The sequence below is a fragment of the Sciurus vulgaris genome (genome assembly GCF_902686455.1).
Source record: "Sciurus vulgaris genome assembly, chromosome: 1".
NCBI classification, from domain to species: domain Eukaryota; kingdom Metazoa; phylum Chordata; class Mammalia; order Rodentia; family Sciuridae; genus Sciurus; species Sciurus vulgaris.
In genome coordinates this window covers 98,754,675-98,771,593 of record NC_136461.1, presented here as the reverse complement: position 1 = coordinate 98,771,593, position 16,919 = coordinate 98,754,675, and the positions used below count along the sequence as shown (strand labels likewise).

Sequence of the window (16,919 nt, the reverse complement as noted above, 5' to 3'; positions counted from 1 at the left end):
CTTTACCCAGACTCTGTTAGTTGCACTCAGTGGTACAAGGACCTCAGGTCTAAAGAAACAGGCTCTGCTTCTTAATTTTCTTACAAGGGGTGTGATGGAGGGATCAGGATTTTGGAGACAGCAATGTTGAGTTGCTAGTATACAATATCACATGTCGTGGGGGAGGGTACCAGTGTCTGTACCCAACTATGGCTGTGGAGTCTTCTGCAACTTCAAGTTTGGGGATTAGCATACTTCCTGGCTTCTAGCTACCAAGGCCAACTCCCTGATCCTCCCAGAGTTAGAATGAAATACCTGACACTGCTAATGAATTCTCCTGCTTCAGCAAAAAGGAATGCTGCATGCTACACCACATGCCTTCCATCTAACTGAAGATAAAGACCATGCTACCTGCTTTAAAACATAAACCCTTCTCCTTACTTGGGTTTCATTAACCTTTATCACCACTTTTATGGGCATGGGACCGATTACACTTGGTCACCAATATCCATTCTTCTGTCAAAATATTACTCTGTTTTTGAGACTAGATGAAGCCATACTCTGAACCTCACCAGTGGGATGTCTACCTGCGATGCCTGCCATTCTGCCTCCCCTGTGCAATAGGAACTTGCTTCCTTGCCTTGGGCTAGTTCTCTCTCTCCTTCCCATCCTCCTGATTCAGTTTCAGCCAAGACCAGGAGGAAGCACCCTAGGGGATGGCAGGGCCACATGTGGAAGGAGCCTCAGGCCCTGTGTAACTCCATGGCACAGGGCCACCCCACCACCTGCACTCTTCCCACGGACCTGCTGCCTGACACAAGGACCAACTGCCCCCCAGAAGCTGCAGTCTTGGGGTCTCCTTCACCTTAAGTGTTCTCTACTAGCACCATGGGACTGGAGGTACCTGAGGTGTGGAAGTGTAGTGGCCACCAGGTGATCACAGACTATAGCAGCAGACTCAGGCAGACACCCTTTCCAGGGAACCTGTCTCCTTTCCCCATTCTAGAAGGGCAAGAGGTACACTGAGCAGAGAATGAGCCTGTCACCAGGTACCAAACAGTCCCAAGTCTCAGAGCTTCCACCAGGTTCCAGCCACATCAAGCCATCTGTTTTGGTTGCCTGGGTTTGAAGTTCACAACTTCCACTTCTACCTGAGGCCCAAGTGTATGTTTTTGTCTCTTCAGAACCCTGTTTTTAGTTCTTTCAGCTACATGCCAGAAATGGAACTACTGCAGTCCTGTGGCAATTCTATTTTTATTTTTTTCTAATTTTAGCTGATTCATAAAAGATAGAAATTACACATATTTAAGGGATGCCATGAACACATATATACATTGTATAATTTTAAAATCAGGTTAAATACATCTCTTCAAACATCATTTTTTATTATGAAGTCATTCAAAATCCTTACTTCTTTTTGAAATATACAGTACATTTTTGTTAACTATAGTAACACTACTGTGTAATAGAACATCAAAACTTCTTACTCCTAATTGTAACTTAGTACCTATTGATAATCTTTCCCTATCTCTCCTTTCCCCCTCCATTTCCCCCACTCTCTATAACCACCATTCCACATTCAACTTCTGTAAAATCAACATTTTTAGATTCCACATGAGTGAGATCATGCAGTACTTATCTTTCTATTCTTGGTTTATTTCACTTAACAATATCCAGTTACATCCCTGTTATCATAGATGACAGGATTGCATTCCATTGTGTGTAGAAACCACATTTCCTTTATCCAGTCATCAGTTGATAAACACAAATGCCTTTCTTTAAATTTTTTTCAGTATTTTAATTATACATAATAGCAGATTGTTGTTACATATTCATATGTGCACAAAAACACAATATAATTTGTTCAGCTTCATGTCCCAGTACCTCCCCTTTCCTTTCCCTTCTCTTGCCCCAGGTGCCCTTCCTCTACTCCACAGGCCTCCTTTCTATTTTCCTGAGATTCTCCCTGCCTCCTTTTATTTCCCTTGTTTTCTCTCTAGCTTCCACATATGGAAGAAAACATGACCATTGACTTTCTGAGTGTGGTTTATTTTGCTGAACATAACAGCCTCAAGTTTCATCCATTTTCCTGCAAATGACTATAATGTTCTTTATGGATGCATAAAACTCCATTGTGTATATACGCCACATTTTCTTCATTCATTTCTTGACAGACATCTAGGCTGGTTCGATGGCTACTGTGCTGCTACATATATGAATATGCTTGTATTGCTAGAGTATGATGACTGATTCTTTAGGATGAACAACAAAGAGGGTTATAGCCAGGTCATATGCTGGTTCCATTTCTAGTCATTTAAGGAACATCCATACTGATTTCCATAGTGGTTGTGCTAATTTACAATCTCACCAACAGTGTAAAACTATTTCTTTTTCTCCACATCCTTTCCAGCACTTTTGACTATTTGTATTCTTGATGACTGTGAGATGAAATCTCGGTGTTGTTTTGTTTTGCATTTCCCTGATTGCTAAAGAGGTTGAACATTTTTTCATATATTTGTTGGTCATTTGTATTTCTTCTGTTTAGTTCATTTGCCCATTTGTTGGCTGGATTGATTATTTATTTATTTATTTACTTATTTATGATGTCTTTTTAGTGCTTTATATATTCTGGATATTAATCCTCTGTCAGAAAGTAGCTGGCAAAGATTTTCTCCCATTTTGTAGATTCTCTCTTTATACTCTTAATCATTTCCTTTACTGTGCAGAAGCTTTTTAATTTGATGCCACCCCCTTTATTACTTCTTGGCATTATTTCCTGAACTTTAGGAGTCCTATTCAGGGCTCCTTACTTGTACCTATATTTTGTAGTGTTGCCCCTACATTTTCTTCTAGTAGTTACCAAGTTTCCAGTCTCATCCCTGCGTCTTTCATCCATTTTGAGTTGGCTTTAATGCAGGGTGAGAGATAGGAATCTATTTTCATTCTTCTCCATGTGGATATCCAGTTTTTCTTGCACCACACAAATGCCTTCATTGCATCTGTTAAGATGATTCTTTGCCCTTCGTCCTTCGTTATGTAGATGTATCATATAATGTGTGCACATGTTGCACCGTTCTTGCATCACTGAGATGAATGCCATTTGATCATGGGGAATAATCTTTTCAATGCACTGTTGGATTCACTTGCTAGTATTTCATTGAGGAATTTCGCATCTAGTTTCATCAAGGATATTGGCCTGTGGCTTTCTCTTGGGTCTGCTCGCCTTGTCGGGTTTTGGTATCAGGGTAATGCTGGGCTCACAGAATAAGTTTGAAACAATTCCCTCCTCTTCAATCTTTTGGAACAATTTAAGAAGAACTAGTATTAGTTCTTAAAATATTTGATAGAATTCAGCAGTAAAGCCCTCTGGTCCTGGGCTTTTCTTTGATGGGAGACTTTCTTATTACCTATTCAATATTGTCACTTATTTCTGTTCTGATTACAGTTTCTATTTTTTCATAATTCAATATTGGTAAGGTATGTGTACCCAGAAACTTATCCATTTCTTTTAGATTATCAAGTTTGTTGATGTAGAGTTGTTCATAGGAATCTCTAATGATTTTCTTATGTTTTCTTGATGCCTGTTGTAATGTCTTCCATTTCATCTCTGATGTTATTTGAGTCTTCTCTCTCTTTTCTTAGTCTAGCTAAAGATTTGTCAGTTTTGTTTTATTTTTTTGAATAAACAGTTTTTTCTTTCATCAATCTTTTGTATTTTTTTAGTCTCTATTTCATTTATTTCTACTCCGATGTCTTTATTATTTTTCTCCTTCTATTCATTTGGGGTTGAGTTTGGTTTGTTTTTGTTTTTCTAGTTCCTTGAGATGTCATGATGGAATGTTTATTTGAAATCTTCTTTTTTGATATAGGCCTTGATTGCTATAAATTTAGTACTGCTTTTGCTGTATCCCATATGTTTTGGTAACTTGTATTTCCATTTTCATTTGTTTCAAGAAGTTTTAATTTCCTTCTTGATTTCTTCTTTGTTCCATTGTTGTCTAAGAGTGAGTTATTTAATTTCCATATATTCATTTAGTTTCCAGAGTTTTTCTTGTTCCTGATTTCTAATTTTATTGCATTGTGGTCAGAAAAGATATTTCATATGATTTCAGTTTTTAAAAATTTATTGTAGCTGAGCGTGGTGGTACACACCTGTAATCCCAGTGGTGTGGGAGGCTGAAGCAGAAGAATTGCAAGTTTGAGGCCAGCCTCAGCAACTTAGTGAGGCCCTAAGCAACTTAATGAGTCCCTATCTTAAAATAAAAAATAAAAAGGACTGGGGATGTAGCTCAATGGTAAAGGGCCTCTGGGTTCAATCTCCAGTATCTGAAAAATAAGTAAGTAAAAATTAAAACGAAAATATATTAAGTCTTGTTTCATAACCTATGGTTTGATATATCCTGAAATATATTCCATGTATTGTTGAGAAGAATATATATTCTGCAGTTGTTGTATGGAATGTTATATAGACTTCTGTTAGATCCATTTGGTCAAGGATGCAATTTAACGCCCACATTTTATTGTTGATTTTCTTTCTGGGTGATAGGTCCATTGTTGAAAGTGGGGTGTTAAAATCCTCCAACTTGCGTTGGAGTCTCCTTCTCCCTTTAAGTCCATTAAAATTTTCTCTATATATCTGGGCACTCCAATATTGAGTACATATATACTCATAATTTTTACTTTCTCTTGCTGAATTGACCCCTTAATATATAATGGCCTTTTGTCTCTTTTTACCATTTTTTATTTAAAGCCTATTTTATTTGATGTAATTATCACTACTCCTACTTTGTTTCAGATTCCATTTGTATGGAATATCTTATTCTATCTCTTCTTTATCAGCCTATTCATTTGTAAGCATCATATAATATAGTTGGGTCTCTTTTTAATCCATTTAGTCACTCTGTCTTTTAACTGGAGAATTTAATTCATTTACATTTAAGATAATTATCAAAAAGTAAGGTCTTACTGTAGCCATTTGGAAATTTGTAGTTTTATTGTAGCTTCTTTCTCTTTTACAATCTTCCTTTGTGGTTGATTCACAGTTGTAGTGTATTATTTTGGATTTGTCTATTATAGATTTTTGCTTTGTGGCTACCATGAGATATATAACAACATCTTTTTATTATAATAAGCTATTTTGAAATGATAGTCACATAACATGATCATAAAGAAAATAAACAAAAAAGGAAAGAGAAAATATACTAATAAAAAAAACTCCACACTTGGATTTCACTCTTCCCCACACTTTGAATTTTTGATATTGCCTATATCTTTACATGATAATGTAGTATTATTATTTTGTTTTTAGTTTTCTTACCAAAGATGTGAATGGATAGTCTTAGGGTTTCTGAATTTGTGTATTCTTACCAATGAGATTTTTACCATCCATTTTCTTCTTACTCATTAACATCTCTTTCTTTCAACTTGAAGAATTCCCTTTAGAATTACATGTATGATAGGTCTGGTAGAGATGTATTCTCTCAAATTTTGTTTGGGAACATCCTTACCTCTTCATTTCGAAATGATAGCTTTGCTGGGTACAGTATTCTTAGCTGACACTTTTTGCCCTTCGATACTATAAAAACCTCATGCCATTCTCTTGGATTATAAGGTTTCTGCTGATAACTTTTCTGTAAGGCAAATTGAGACAGCGTGTGTGTGTGTGTGTGTGTGTGTGTGTGTGTGTGTGTGTGTGTTTTCTCTTACTGCTTCACAAATCTTTTCTTTATCTTTCACCTTTGCAAGTTTGGAGCAGACTTAGTTGAGTTAAATCCGACTAGGGCTCTTTGACCTTCTTATGCCTGGATATTTGTATCCTTTCATAGGTTTCAGAAATTTTCTGTTATTACCTCTTTAAATAAGCATTCTATGTCTCTGGCATTGTCAAGCCCTTCTTGAACCCTAATAACCTGAATAATTAGTCTTTTAATGCTGCCCTAAAGCTTCCATAAGCTTCCTTCATTCCTCTTCATTCTTCTCCTTTTTATTCCTCTATGTCTGTTCAAATAGCCCATCTTTGAGCTCACTAATTCTTCTGCTTGCTCTATTCTGCTATTGATGATAACGCCTACTGCCTTTTAAATTTCACTTATAGCTTTTTTAGCTCAAAGATTGTTGGTTTTAATTGCATCTGTTAAGTTTCTCTGTTAGAGTATCATTTCTCTATATTGTCTTGAAGCCCATTTAATTTTCTTAAAATAGCTGTTTTAAACACTCCATCCAATAGTCCACCTGATTACTAATATGGTTGGTTTCTGGTGTCTTACTTTAACTGTTGGTGAGGTCATGTTTTCCTGAAAGATTTTGATACTTCTTGGTGTATGGCATCATCTGGACATTAAAGGCTTAGGTATTTATTTCAGTCTTGTAATCTGGCTTTGTGCCTATCTTTCCAGAAACCCTAAGCAGGCTGCTTTTCTCTGAGCCCATAGTCACTTCCACTATTTCAGCACTAGATGGTGGCCTGGGTCTAAGTTAACTTTGAACCCACTGTTGGAGTTTTGTTGCTATTGACCACTAGAGGGTGATCAGAGCTTGGGTTTGTCCCAAATATGCAGGTGGTGTATCCAGCATGAAGTAGAGGATTACCTAACAAGGGTAATTCATCCCCACAACCCTCTCCCTGGGGCTAGCTAGGCTCTGCTGACGTAACTCATTTTCAGCTGCTGGCCTGTGGTCTAGCACTGCAAAATTCTACCTGGTTCTGGCAGAATTACCATGGAGAGACTAGCCTTATGATTGTATATAATACCTATGGCCACCAATGACAGAACACTGTCACAACCTAAGCCCTCTGCCCACTGAAAACAGTACAGCATAGGGTCAGCACCAAGGCCTACAATGCCATGGCTGCCTAATGCTGAGGTGGACTCGTGGCTCAGGATCACCACAATCATCCACCTACAATGCTGGCCGGAATAGAAATCCAATTCTGCCTGACACAGGCTGGATCAGAGGCCCATCCATGGGCACTCACCCACGGGTGGTGGCTTTTAGGACCTCCCCAGTGTTAGATTTCATCAGCACTGGCAAAGTCCTGTGCTTACCATCTATCTTACCCCCAGAAAATGGAGTCTTGTTCCATACTGATGCCTGAGACTGAGACAGTGTTAGTGAAGGCAGTTCCTTGGGCTCTGAAGTTGATGCTAAGCTTGATCACACCAGAGTCTCACAGCATCAGAGACATGCACAGTCTCAAGGATGAGAATTCCTCTAGGCCCAGTCCAAGACTATTAGTAATCAAGGCCAAAACACAAGTCCGTCCTACCAACCACAGATCTCTACCTGCTGGGAAAGACTAGACGCTCTGTCGGTGGGCTCTGTCCTGAGTACAGGGAACTCTGGCCTTTTTCACCTGATAGGTCTCATCACAGTAAGACTAGCACTGAGCTCCAAGGCAAAGCCCTGTGCAGTTTACCTACCCTACTGCCTAGTGAGTGGAGTCTTGCTCGCCCTCTGCTGCCCACAATTAGAGGAGGGATGATGGAGGCAGCCCCTTGACCCCCTGGTGAACATAGTTCTTAGCAGTTAAGTCTGCAGAGACTGACCTTGGGGCAGGGATGGTAGGGCTCTGCCAACCCAGGGTTTGACAATGGCAGACCTGGCATTGGATTTCAGGTCTAAGGGCTGAACTTAATTCCTTCTCTCCTAAGTGAGAGGCATCTTTCTCCATGCTGCTTGGAGTTAGAGAAGGGGTGACATGGACAACCCTTCCCTTCTTACTCTCTTTACTACAACTTTTTTTATTATAATACTAAAACCAGTCACTTTGGTTTCTCTCATAGATTCCTTAGCTCTTGTGAACGGTTTGGTGTGTGAACAGCTGGCTAAATTGGTGTTTGTGAGGAGACAATTGCTAGAGAATCTGTCTGGTCACCTACTTGCTCCATCTTTCTTTATTTTTAATTTTTTGAGTAACGGCCATAGTGATTTCCACAGTGGTTGTACCATCGTACATTCCCATCAACTGGGGACCAAAGTTCCAATTTCTCCACAGCCTCACACAACTTATTTTCATAATAGCCATCCTAATGTATGTGAAGTAAAACCTCATTGTAGTTCTGATGTACCTTTCTCTAATGATCAGTGATGTTGAGCAATTTTTCAGGTGTTTATTGGCATTTGAATATCCTCTTTGGAAAATGTCTATTCAGGTCCTTTGCCCATTTTTGAAAGTGGTTGTTCAGTTTCTACGGTGATGAAATACTGAATCTACCCCCATATCTAAAATTGAGAGCAACTTCCTCATGCTGAGAATGGAAGCTGAGTGGCTGCAAGACACCATACCCTGGCAGACACCAAGGAAGCCGAGAGAGGAGATTGCCCCCTCACAAGTTAGAACAAGCTAACTAAATCTACATATGTACGTTTCCTGACTTTTTTCTCTGCAGACTCTAAAAAATTTCCCTGTCTTCAGAGATTTTGAAGATGAAACTTTTAAAATTGTAAGTTTCTTCCCTCTTCCTTCAAAGCTGACTGTGAATAAAACATATTTTCCTACCAATTTGACTCTGGGTATTTCTGGAGTAGTGAACCATTTGGTGGAGTCTCTTCATGTGGACCAGTATTGGTTCAGCCCTGTAACAGTAGTTGCAGTCACCTGTGTTTATAAGTAAATTTCTGTTGGACACAGCTCCACTTATTCATTATGTTTGGTCAGTCTATGGCTGCTTCTACACAATCATGGCAGAGCTGAGGAAATATGATAGACACCTATTGTCTTTAAGCCAAAATTTTTGCTGGTTATGAAAAATGTTTGTTGGCTTATGTTTTAAATCCATATCTTTTTTTATTTTATTATTTTAATTTCTCTCTCTACATCATGTACAACTAGATGAATGAGAAGTTATACCCCATTTATGTATGATGTGGCAAAATGTATTCTACTGTCATGTATAAATTAGAAAAAATAAAAAATATTTTAAAAAATATTTTGATTTCTCAACTTTTATCAGTGTCATTCTTCCGTTACTGTATCTTTATTTATTTGTTTGTTTGTTTATTTACTTATTTATCTTTTTTGTGGTACTGAGGATTAAACCCATGGGTGCTCTACCACTGAGTTACATCCCCAGTCCTTCTTATTTTTTAGAGACAGGGATTCACCAAGTTGCTGAGGCTGGCCTTGAACTTGTGATCCTCCTGCCTTAACCTCCTGAGTCACTGGGATTACAAGCATGTGCCACCATGCTCTGGTTCCTTTTTTATTTCCATCCTATCTGTCTTCAAAGTTTAATAAACTTTTGGCTTAACTAATTTTTATCTTACCAGTTTCACAAACTTTTAGCTTGCCTTTCATCTTATCAGTTTTAACTTTCTAACTGATCATTTGCTTCACAGTGACTGTTGACATTTGAGACAACTGCAGACAGCAACCATGTGGACCAACACCCAACAGGACTCTTCTCTCAGATCTGCTCTCTGTTACCAAGTAGTTCCTGGTTCTGTCTTTCCAGGGCCCAACTTCTCCTTCTTCAGCCATTATTTTGGCAACCTGCTTATCAAGTGCTTCTTCAGTGAGTCCTGCTTCTTTGAGGGTGACCTGATATAAAATACCCACATTAATTCTGATTACACACATTGTTGGAAGTGCCCCAGGAAACTATGCCTGTGTATCTTGGGTCACATTGTTCCAAGGAGAGCTAGAGCCTCTTCAGTGCTTAGATGAAAGAGAGTTACTGGCCCAGACTCTAATACCTGCATATGTAAACTCTTCTATACCTTCATGGGCTAAGATAACTATTCCCAGAGCTATAAATTCCAGTACTAACCATGCAGGCAGGCCAAGACCTCCCTGAGATATTTCTTCCCAATTTCCAAATTTCTTGAACATTGTGTGCTAGACACTGCCAGACATATCAGAGATAAAAGTCCAACATGCCCTGCACCCTGCTACCTCTCCTCAGTGAGCTTGTGGCTGAGTGGGGTGATAACAGGCACAAAACCAACTGCAACAGTGGGTATGTTCATGGACAACATCCTGGGAACAAGAGGAGGGCTGTCCAGACCAGGCAATGCTTCCAGGAGAGGGGTCAGTAGGTGGTCACCTGTGGGCTCCTTGGCCCCTTCCCATCAGCCCAGCACCTCTCTGGACCATGACACCCATGCACATGGCCTATGGAGCCTTGCACCCTGCCAAACAGATAAGGAACCCTGGCATAGAAGGAGCACCCTTGTGTAGGAATCCCATGGTGAGGCACACAGGGACATGGATAGGGGACAGCAATGACTTTAAAAGACCTTATACCCCGCCTGACCACACAGAGCCCCCTACACATCCCCACCCACCCAGTTCCTGCTATGGACTCCAGAACAAAGACGCCTTGACCCCAGCCACACAGTCAGCCCTTAGGGAAAGAGGCAATGACATAGACACAGAGCAAGTGGGTCCAGGCTTTACTGGGGTCAGAAAGGGCTGGGTGGCTGCCACACTGGGAACCAGAGCCAGGACACCAGTAACACTGGAGTTTGGGGCAGTGCAGGGAGCATGAGGTCAGTCATGCACCTCCAAGCAGAGCTGAGGGTTAAGTAGTAGCCACCAATGAGCAGTGAACTTCATAGCAAGTTCACAAGTCTTCTTTAAATTACTTTAGGGTCTTCTTTAAACTACTTTCAAAGTGGCTGAGAAAGCAAAGGGTGGTAGTTCATTTATAGAAAATAAACAGAAGCAAAGGAGCTAATGGGAAAATATGTTTTAAAAAAAGGATTAATGGAACTAACTCTTGACGGGGTCCACTGAGGCTGGTGTGAAGCTAGGAATTATGGCTACAGGTGTCTCTATTTGGGAAAGAAGATTCCTTTAGTAGCACAGGAGGACTAAGGTAATTTCTGACCGACTACTGACTCCAATGCCCACATTAACAAGAGATTGACTTGTAGATGAAGGCCCCCTTTATAGGATGGCCACGGTGACAATTCACAAACTCCACCACCAAACATGAAGGAAGAGACGAACTCCTGATTGGCAAGGAGTGCAGAAGTGGGCTCCCATTCTCCTGGTAAACATCAAACAGTAATAAATTTGGTTTCCTTTGTTGTTCTCTGCTCAGAGACGACCCACTCTTCTCTCTGGAGAGGGTTCTCTGCTTGAGCCTTACTTTGCTTATACTTTATTTTCACCTCACTTCCACTCTACTGTCACTTATAATAAAGTTCTCTTGCATGGGTTTTGGTGTCTGACTTTAAATTTTCTTTGGTCAGAATACACAAGAACCGAGGTTTGGAGTTTCAGCTCCCTGCTTTCCTGTGACACTGAGGACTATTTGGTTGGACTCAGGGCAGGGAGGTGAAAGTGAAGGAGGGAACTTTGCTGAACAAGGGAATGGAAGCTTGCAGAGGTCTGATTGGAGAAAGACTTGGAAGAAGAAAGGAAGTCAATGAGGTCTTGCAAAGGAGAAGGGAGTGGAGTGGAAAGAAGGAGAAAAGGAGATGACTGGTGCCTCGAGGCAGCACACTAGCAGCGCCAGGTCCAGAGCCAGCAGGGCAGCCATGGATCCCTTCCCCTGGTCCTGGCATGCAGAGTCCTATTTGTTGCCCCACATGGCCATCTTTGAAAACACAGGTGTTGGGAGGAAGCGGCTGGACTTCATGTAGGCAGAGATCTTCTTCAGGCCCTGTGAGTGGAGAGAGGAAGCAGGAGCTCAGGGCTGCTGACCCTGGGCTGCAGCAGCCACTCCAGGAGCAGCCTTTTAAGTGGGTTCAAGTGCTGAGCACAGCAGTCTGTTTAGGTCCCCAGCTCTGCTAAGGTCACTTGTGAATTTCCTTTAACAAGTGCCCTACCTTAATGAGGATTACCATTTGGGGTAGATAAACCTTTAGATTACAATGTAGGTTCAGAAAATCTACTTAACATCCCTGAAAAGTTGGTTCTACCATTGCCAGCTATCAGGAGGGAACCCGAGGTACAGAATGGTTAGGCGACTTCCTCAGGCTCACACAGCTAGTAAGTGGGAGGGGCTGGAGACAGCCTGGCTCTGTATCTCCAGTCTCACATTCTGTTGGTTGTACTCCCCTCCTCCCCTACCCGAAGAAGCCCCATCACTCTCTATTTGCAGAAACGTTCTCCTTTTTCTTCCACTTCGCCTTGTTGCCTGAGTTTGCACACATTATTTAGCAGCACAAAGGTGAGAACTTGCCAGAGCAGTTTGGCAGAGAGCAAAGAGGTATCATGCAGTGACTCAGCAAATCTTTGACTGAAGTGGATCCATAAGAAAAGGCTGGGCATGGATCTAATTAATCCCTGGTCAGCAAGTCTACGTAGTCCAATCTCCCTGTGCTCCAACCAACCTCAGCTGCAGCACTGATATAGGGACCATGACAAATGGCATTCAGATGTATTGTGTATCTTCTTACCAAGATTGAGTTCCCAGATAATTTCAAAAGGATTCAAAGAGCAGACTGCTTGTTCCCAACAATCCAGGCACTACTGGCCTCTGGCTGCAACACTCCCTCCCTTACCCTACAGTCCTGCCAGCTCTTGCACAATCCTCAAGGCCACTCAGCCTGGGACCAGAATCAGAGCTGATGAAAACTAGCTGCGAAGAAGATCACTTTTTCAGCTATAGTGGGAGTAGGACGCAAACACAGCTCTCAGGTTGAAAAACCTCTTGCAGTAACATCTCAAATTCTCAGAGTTCTACTAAAGTAGGTTTTATTGGTGACGAGTAGACCTGGGTGACCCATGATTGGCTGTGAGATGAAGTACAGGCTGTGCTCCCCAGCACCCAGGTGGCACCATGGGTACCCCAGTCTGGTGCCTACTATTTCCTTCCTGCTAAACTTGGTCCCAGGATGGGGGCATCTTAACATGCTCCATTGTGCTGACAGCAAACCCCATATGGAGGAGACTGTCAATGAAACCAAATGAAAATAAATTTAAGACTCCATTTCATGGATGGAACACTGGGGTATTTGGAAGAGCAGGTAGGGAAAGATGAGGGAAGGAATATCCCTCACCATAGAACAATGAAAACAAATTCCCTTCAGGGCTCCCACATGTACCAGCCACTGCCCTGGGGTTCCCGTGCTTCCCCCAGGGGCATCTGATGGAGCCAAGCCTGCTGCAGAGCAGCTCTCAACACTCTCTGCACCTCCCTCTGCCCATTGCCCAGCCTCCCCTCATCCTCCCACTGCCAGCTGCACACACCCTGCCTTGCTCTCCTCCTGCACAGCATATGGACTGCAAAACCCAGGCTGCATGAGGGCCTGAGGCTGCTCCTTCTGACAGAAGGCAGGGACAGCCCCCCAAGGGGGACGTAGAGCCCAGGCTGAGAGGGAGCCCAGCACAGCCTCCATTGGCACTTGGACCCTGAGCAAATGACTTCCCCTCTACAGGCATAGTTTCCATGTCTATCCAGCGGAACTCATAATTCCATCAGCCTTGTAGGAATATTGTAGAGATAACTTCAATGCCATAAATACAAGATGTGAGTGCAGGTCCCGGCATATAAAGACAGTGCTCAATAAATGCTAGTCTTCTTTCAGCTTCAGGACTAGTAAAGCATCATAAAGGGAGAAGGAAAAGGACATTCAAGAGTGAGAAGGAGCAGGGCATCACCTCAAAGCGAGACATGAAGTCCTTCAGGTTTGGGAATGCGTCGAGGCACTTGGGTTCAAACAGACGGTGCTGGTCAAGAATATCATAAGCGAGGAAATCCACAAAGGTGATCTGCAGAAAGCCAAGAATGAGTGCGCATGAAAATCTCCATGCTGGAAAGACTGACACCTCCAGATTCCTTCCCTTTACCTTGTCCCCTGCAAACCATGGCCGCTTCCCCAGGAACTGAGAGAACAGCTTCATCTTCTCAGGCAGGATTTCCAAATACTCAGGCTTCTTTTTCTCCTGAAGTAGAAATCAGCTGTTACCACTCTCAGACAAGGGCTACCTGCCAGAGAGGCTGGCCTCATCAGTGATGTGCATGGCCCCAGCTGCCATGGCTGAGCCTCTGACTTCCCTGAGCCTGGGCCTGTGTCAGAGTCCAGCTTCCGTTCTATGCATCACCATTGCTTAGACTCCTACATGGTAGCATCCCCATCTCTCAGAAAGAAACAAAGTCAGACAGCAACTAACAGGCCCTGAAACTACACCACTCATCTCTAAACTGCCTCAGGAGTACCTGAGTACCTGGCAGGCTCTGGACTCAGATGTTGAATAGATTCAAAGAAGCAAAGTACTAAAAGATCCCCAAGGATAAAACAAAGTTCTAACTTGTGGGATGAAAAAGTATAAAATGGACATTTGAGTAGGGTATGTAGTTGAGAAGTATTTGATGATAAAAGAAAGGAGGGAAAGGGACAGAGGTCTCTGGATGACTCTGAGCTGCAAAGTAAGACAAGGGTCTGATTAACGCTGGTGTAGAGGACACAGAATTGGGGAAACATATGGCAGATGCCCCCAAACAAGGGTGCATTACAATCCCCCATTTTTTAATTCTTTTTATTATGGTTCCAGGAGCAGGCAGATAGTGTGAATAGTCACAAGACAAAACCTTTGGCAGAGGCTAAAGGTCAGAGGTGAAAAGTATCCTAAACACAAACTCTATGTCTAGGAACTTAATTTCCCCCCTGTAGTACCCTAAGTTTGGTGGTAATTGGTTCATAGTGTTTATTTGATAAGATTTTGGAGTTCTGGGGATCAATCTGTTGCTACGATAAATAATCCCTTGGAGAATCAGTCCTTCTGAGGAGTCCAAATGCCAAACAGGACCAGTGTAGATGTGAACCAAAGAGATAAACTCCTATTCTAAGCCCTGTCTGGTCCATGCAATGGGTGACTCACAAAGTCAGGGTTGTAGCAGACCATGGCAAACTGCATGCGAGTGTCCATAGCTTGGTTCTCCAAAATGTCCACACGAATCTTCTCCTCTTCTGTTTCCCCACCTGCAGTCCATGCAACAGAGACATACCCTCAGCATCCCACCTCAGGCAAGCCAGGGACATGGCCACTGACCCCCACACCCTGCAGCAGCCCCACTCACACAGGTTGTGCTTGCGGGCAATGTAGCGCAGGATGGCGTTGCTCTGGGTGATCCTGTGAGTCCCATCAATCAAGTAGGGCAGCTGGATAGACAACCATGGGAAGTCAGGTGGGATACCTGGTCCCACAGTCTCTCCTCCCTGAGTTAGGTCACATGAGACCTGGCACTTGACATGTCTGGCACATGGTAATCACTATATAAACATACCGTAGAATGAATGAATGATCTGGGACACAGACCATCACAGAAAGGCAGGGTAGACACCCAGAACTGAGAGTAGTTGGGCAGAAGCACTGATCCTCACTGAGCAGAACAAGGAGATGAGGTAGGGTTTCAATCGCTTTCCCCAACCACCCCATCCGTCCACCTACATTGGGAAAGTCCAGTCCCAGCTTGAACTTCTCATTTAGCCACTGGCTTCTGTCATAGTCAGGAGCTGTGGGGAGAAGATGATGGGAAAGCAAACCTTCCCTGAGTGCAAATGTCCTCCCTCACGACCCTCCCAAGAGATCAGGGTTAAGACCCCTGAGAGAGTAGATCTGGAATCTGAGCCACTCAGCCTCACATTCCAAGGTTAAAAGTGGGGAAAATGTTTGTGAGGGCTGTGGACCCAACATGACTGACAAAAAGGCTTAGGCAAGGGCTAAAGGGAACATATCAAGATCACAGATAGAGGAGGAACTAGCAATCCACTCCCAGAATACTGCCTCAGAAGACGGAAGTGCTTCCTCACAGAGGTTTGGAGAATGGAGGGCTGCTGAGATGAAAAACAGGTGGCCTGGGTTGCTGGGCACCAATCAGCAGAAGCTGGGTGGAGTTTGAACAGAAGGGTGATATTACCGTTCCCCATCGTGTATCGCTTCTCCTCATAGCTTGAGTCTGTGTATTCCAGGAGCAGGCGAATGGGATAAGCCAGCTGGGAGAGGTGGCCATGGCAGAGGTCAGAGACGGAGGGACCCTGACTGCAGTTTCATCTCTCCCAAACAAACCCCGCCTACCTTTACACACACACACACACACACACACACACACACACACACACACACACACACACGAAGGCGGACAAAGACCTCCTGACAGAGATAGGTAAAGGACTCCAGCAAGTGCGAAGAGGATCCATCTCCTACATGGATCTCCACCTGCCCAGCACAGTGCCTGCCCTGCGCCCCTCTCACCGGCTAGGCGGACCCCCAGCTCACCCCGCGGATGTCCCAATATCCCAGCGTCATAGGCATGGTGCTGTGCACTGAGCCAATAGACCTCTCTCCTAGGTAGGCTTTCAGCTTCTGAGTGAGTCTGGCGTTCAGAAGGCGGAGCCTGGTTTTGGTCGGGTCTTGGGCCCGCCCCGCCTCGCCCCGCCCCGCCCTGCCCCGCCCTGCCCCGCCCTAGATTCCCGCAAGCCCAGAGAACGGAGTGCCAGCCAGGGCCCAGAGGTGGGAGGAGTAAGATCCTGTACGGGGGGGATGGTCCTAGAACCTGAGCTGGGTGCCAAAGGCTGGACCCAGCTGATCTTCTCCTTAGTTCCACCAGCGGCTCCCTGTTCCCCTCTTCCCACCCTACTCACTTGCTGGGTCCACAAGCGGCTGGCAGTGCCAGACAGTGAAAGAGCAAGGCTAGTCTTTCCAACCTTGCATTGCTCAGTCAAGTTGCCTGTGTACTCAGGAAGGTTCAAGCAGCCAGGGTCAGGTGCTCTCAAACGGGGAGTTTCATTCAGCATCTACCACTGGACAATCTGAAAGTTCCTTGATGCTTTATAAGCGATGGCAGCCTCGTTTGTAGAGGAACAGTGTCCAAAAAAAAAAAAAAAAAAAAAAAAAAAAAAAAAAAAAAAGGAAAGACCTGGAGAATATGTCGTCTCCCTGCTCTCCTTTAAGGAATTTGGGGGCGTGGCTCTTCAGTCACCTGACTAAGGAGCATAGGAATTTGCCAATTACATTTGATTCTGTTTATGTAAGTAAATTAAAG

General features: G+C 43.3%; 2 protein-coding genes across 7 annotated transcripts in view; both read right to left on the bottom strand.

Annotated features, from left to right (window-relative positions):
• Nucleotides 1–10,359: 10,359 nt before the first annotated feature.
• Nucleotides 10,360–16,282, bottom strand: LOC306667739 (glutathione S-transferase Mu 1-like). 2 transcript variants are annotated; one of them, XM_079150467.1, is made up of 8 exons: nt 16,154–16,282; nt 15,795–15,870; nt 15,326–15,390; nt 14,955–15,036; nt 14,756–14,856; nt 13,724–13,819; nt 13,535–13,645; nt 10,360–11,591 (listed from the first exon to the last, which is right to left on the bottom strand). In XM_079150467.1, exons 1-8 carry the CDS (start codon nt 16,187–16,189, stop codon nt 11,502–11,504), a joined length of 657 nt encoding a protein of 218 aa, XP_079006593.1. In that variant the 5' UTR covers nt 16,190–16,282; the 3' UTR covers nt 10,360–11,501. The 2 variants fall into 2 exon arrangements, with proteins under 2 accessions (XP_079006593.1, XP_079006594.1); XM_079150468.1 differs by having other exon boundaries at nt 16,215–16,269.
• Nucleotides 10,360–16,919, bottom strand: part of GSTM4 (glutathione S-transferase mu 4) — a 77,825-nt gene continuing 71,265 nt past the window's right edge. For all 5 annotated transcript variants that reach the window (XM_079150496.1, XM_079150497.1, XM_079150494.1 and 2 more), the window contains one exon: nt 10,360–11,493. The gene's annotated coding sequence lies outside the window, so the exon portion shown is untranslated. The remainder of the gene's footprint in view (nt 11,494–16,919) is intronic.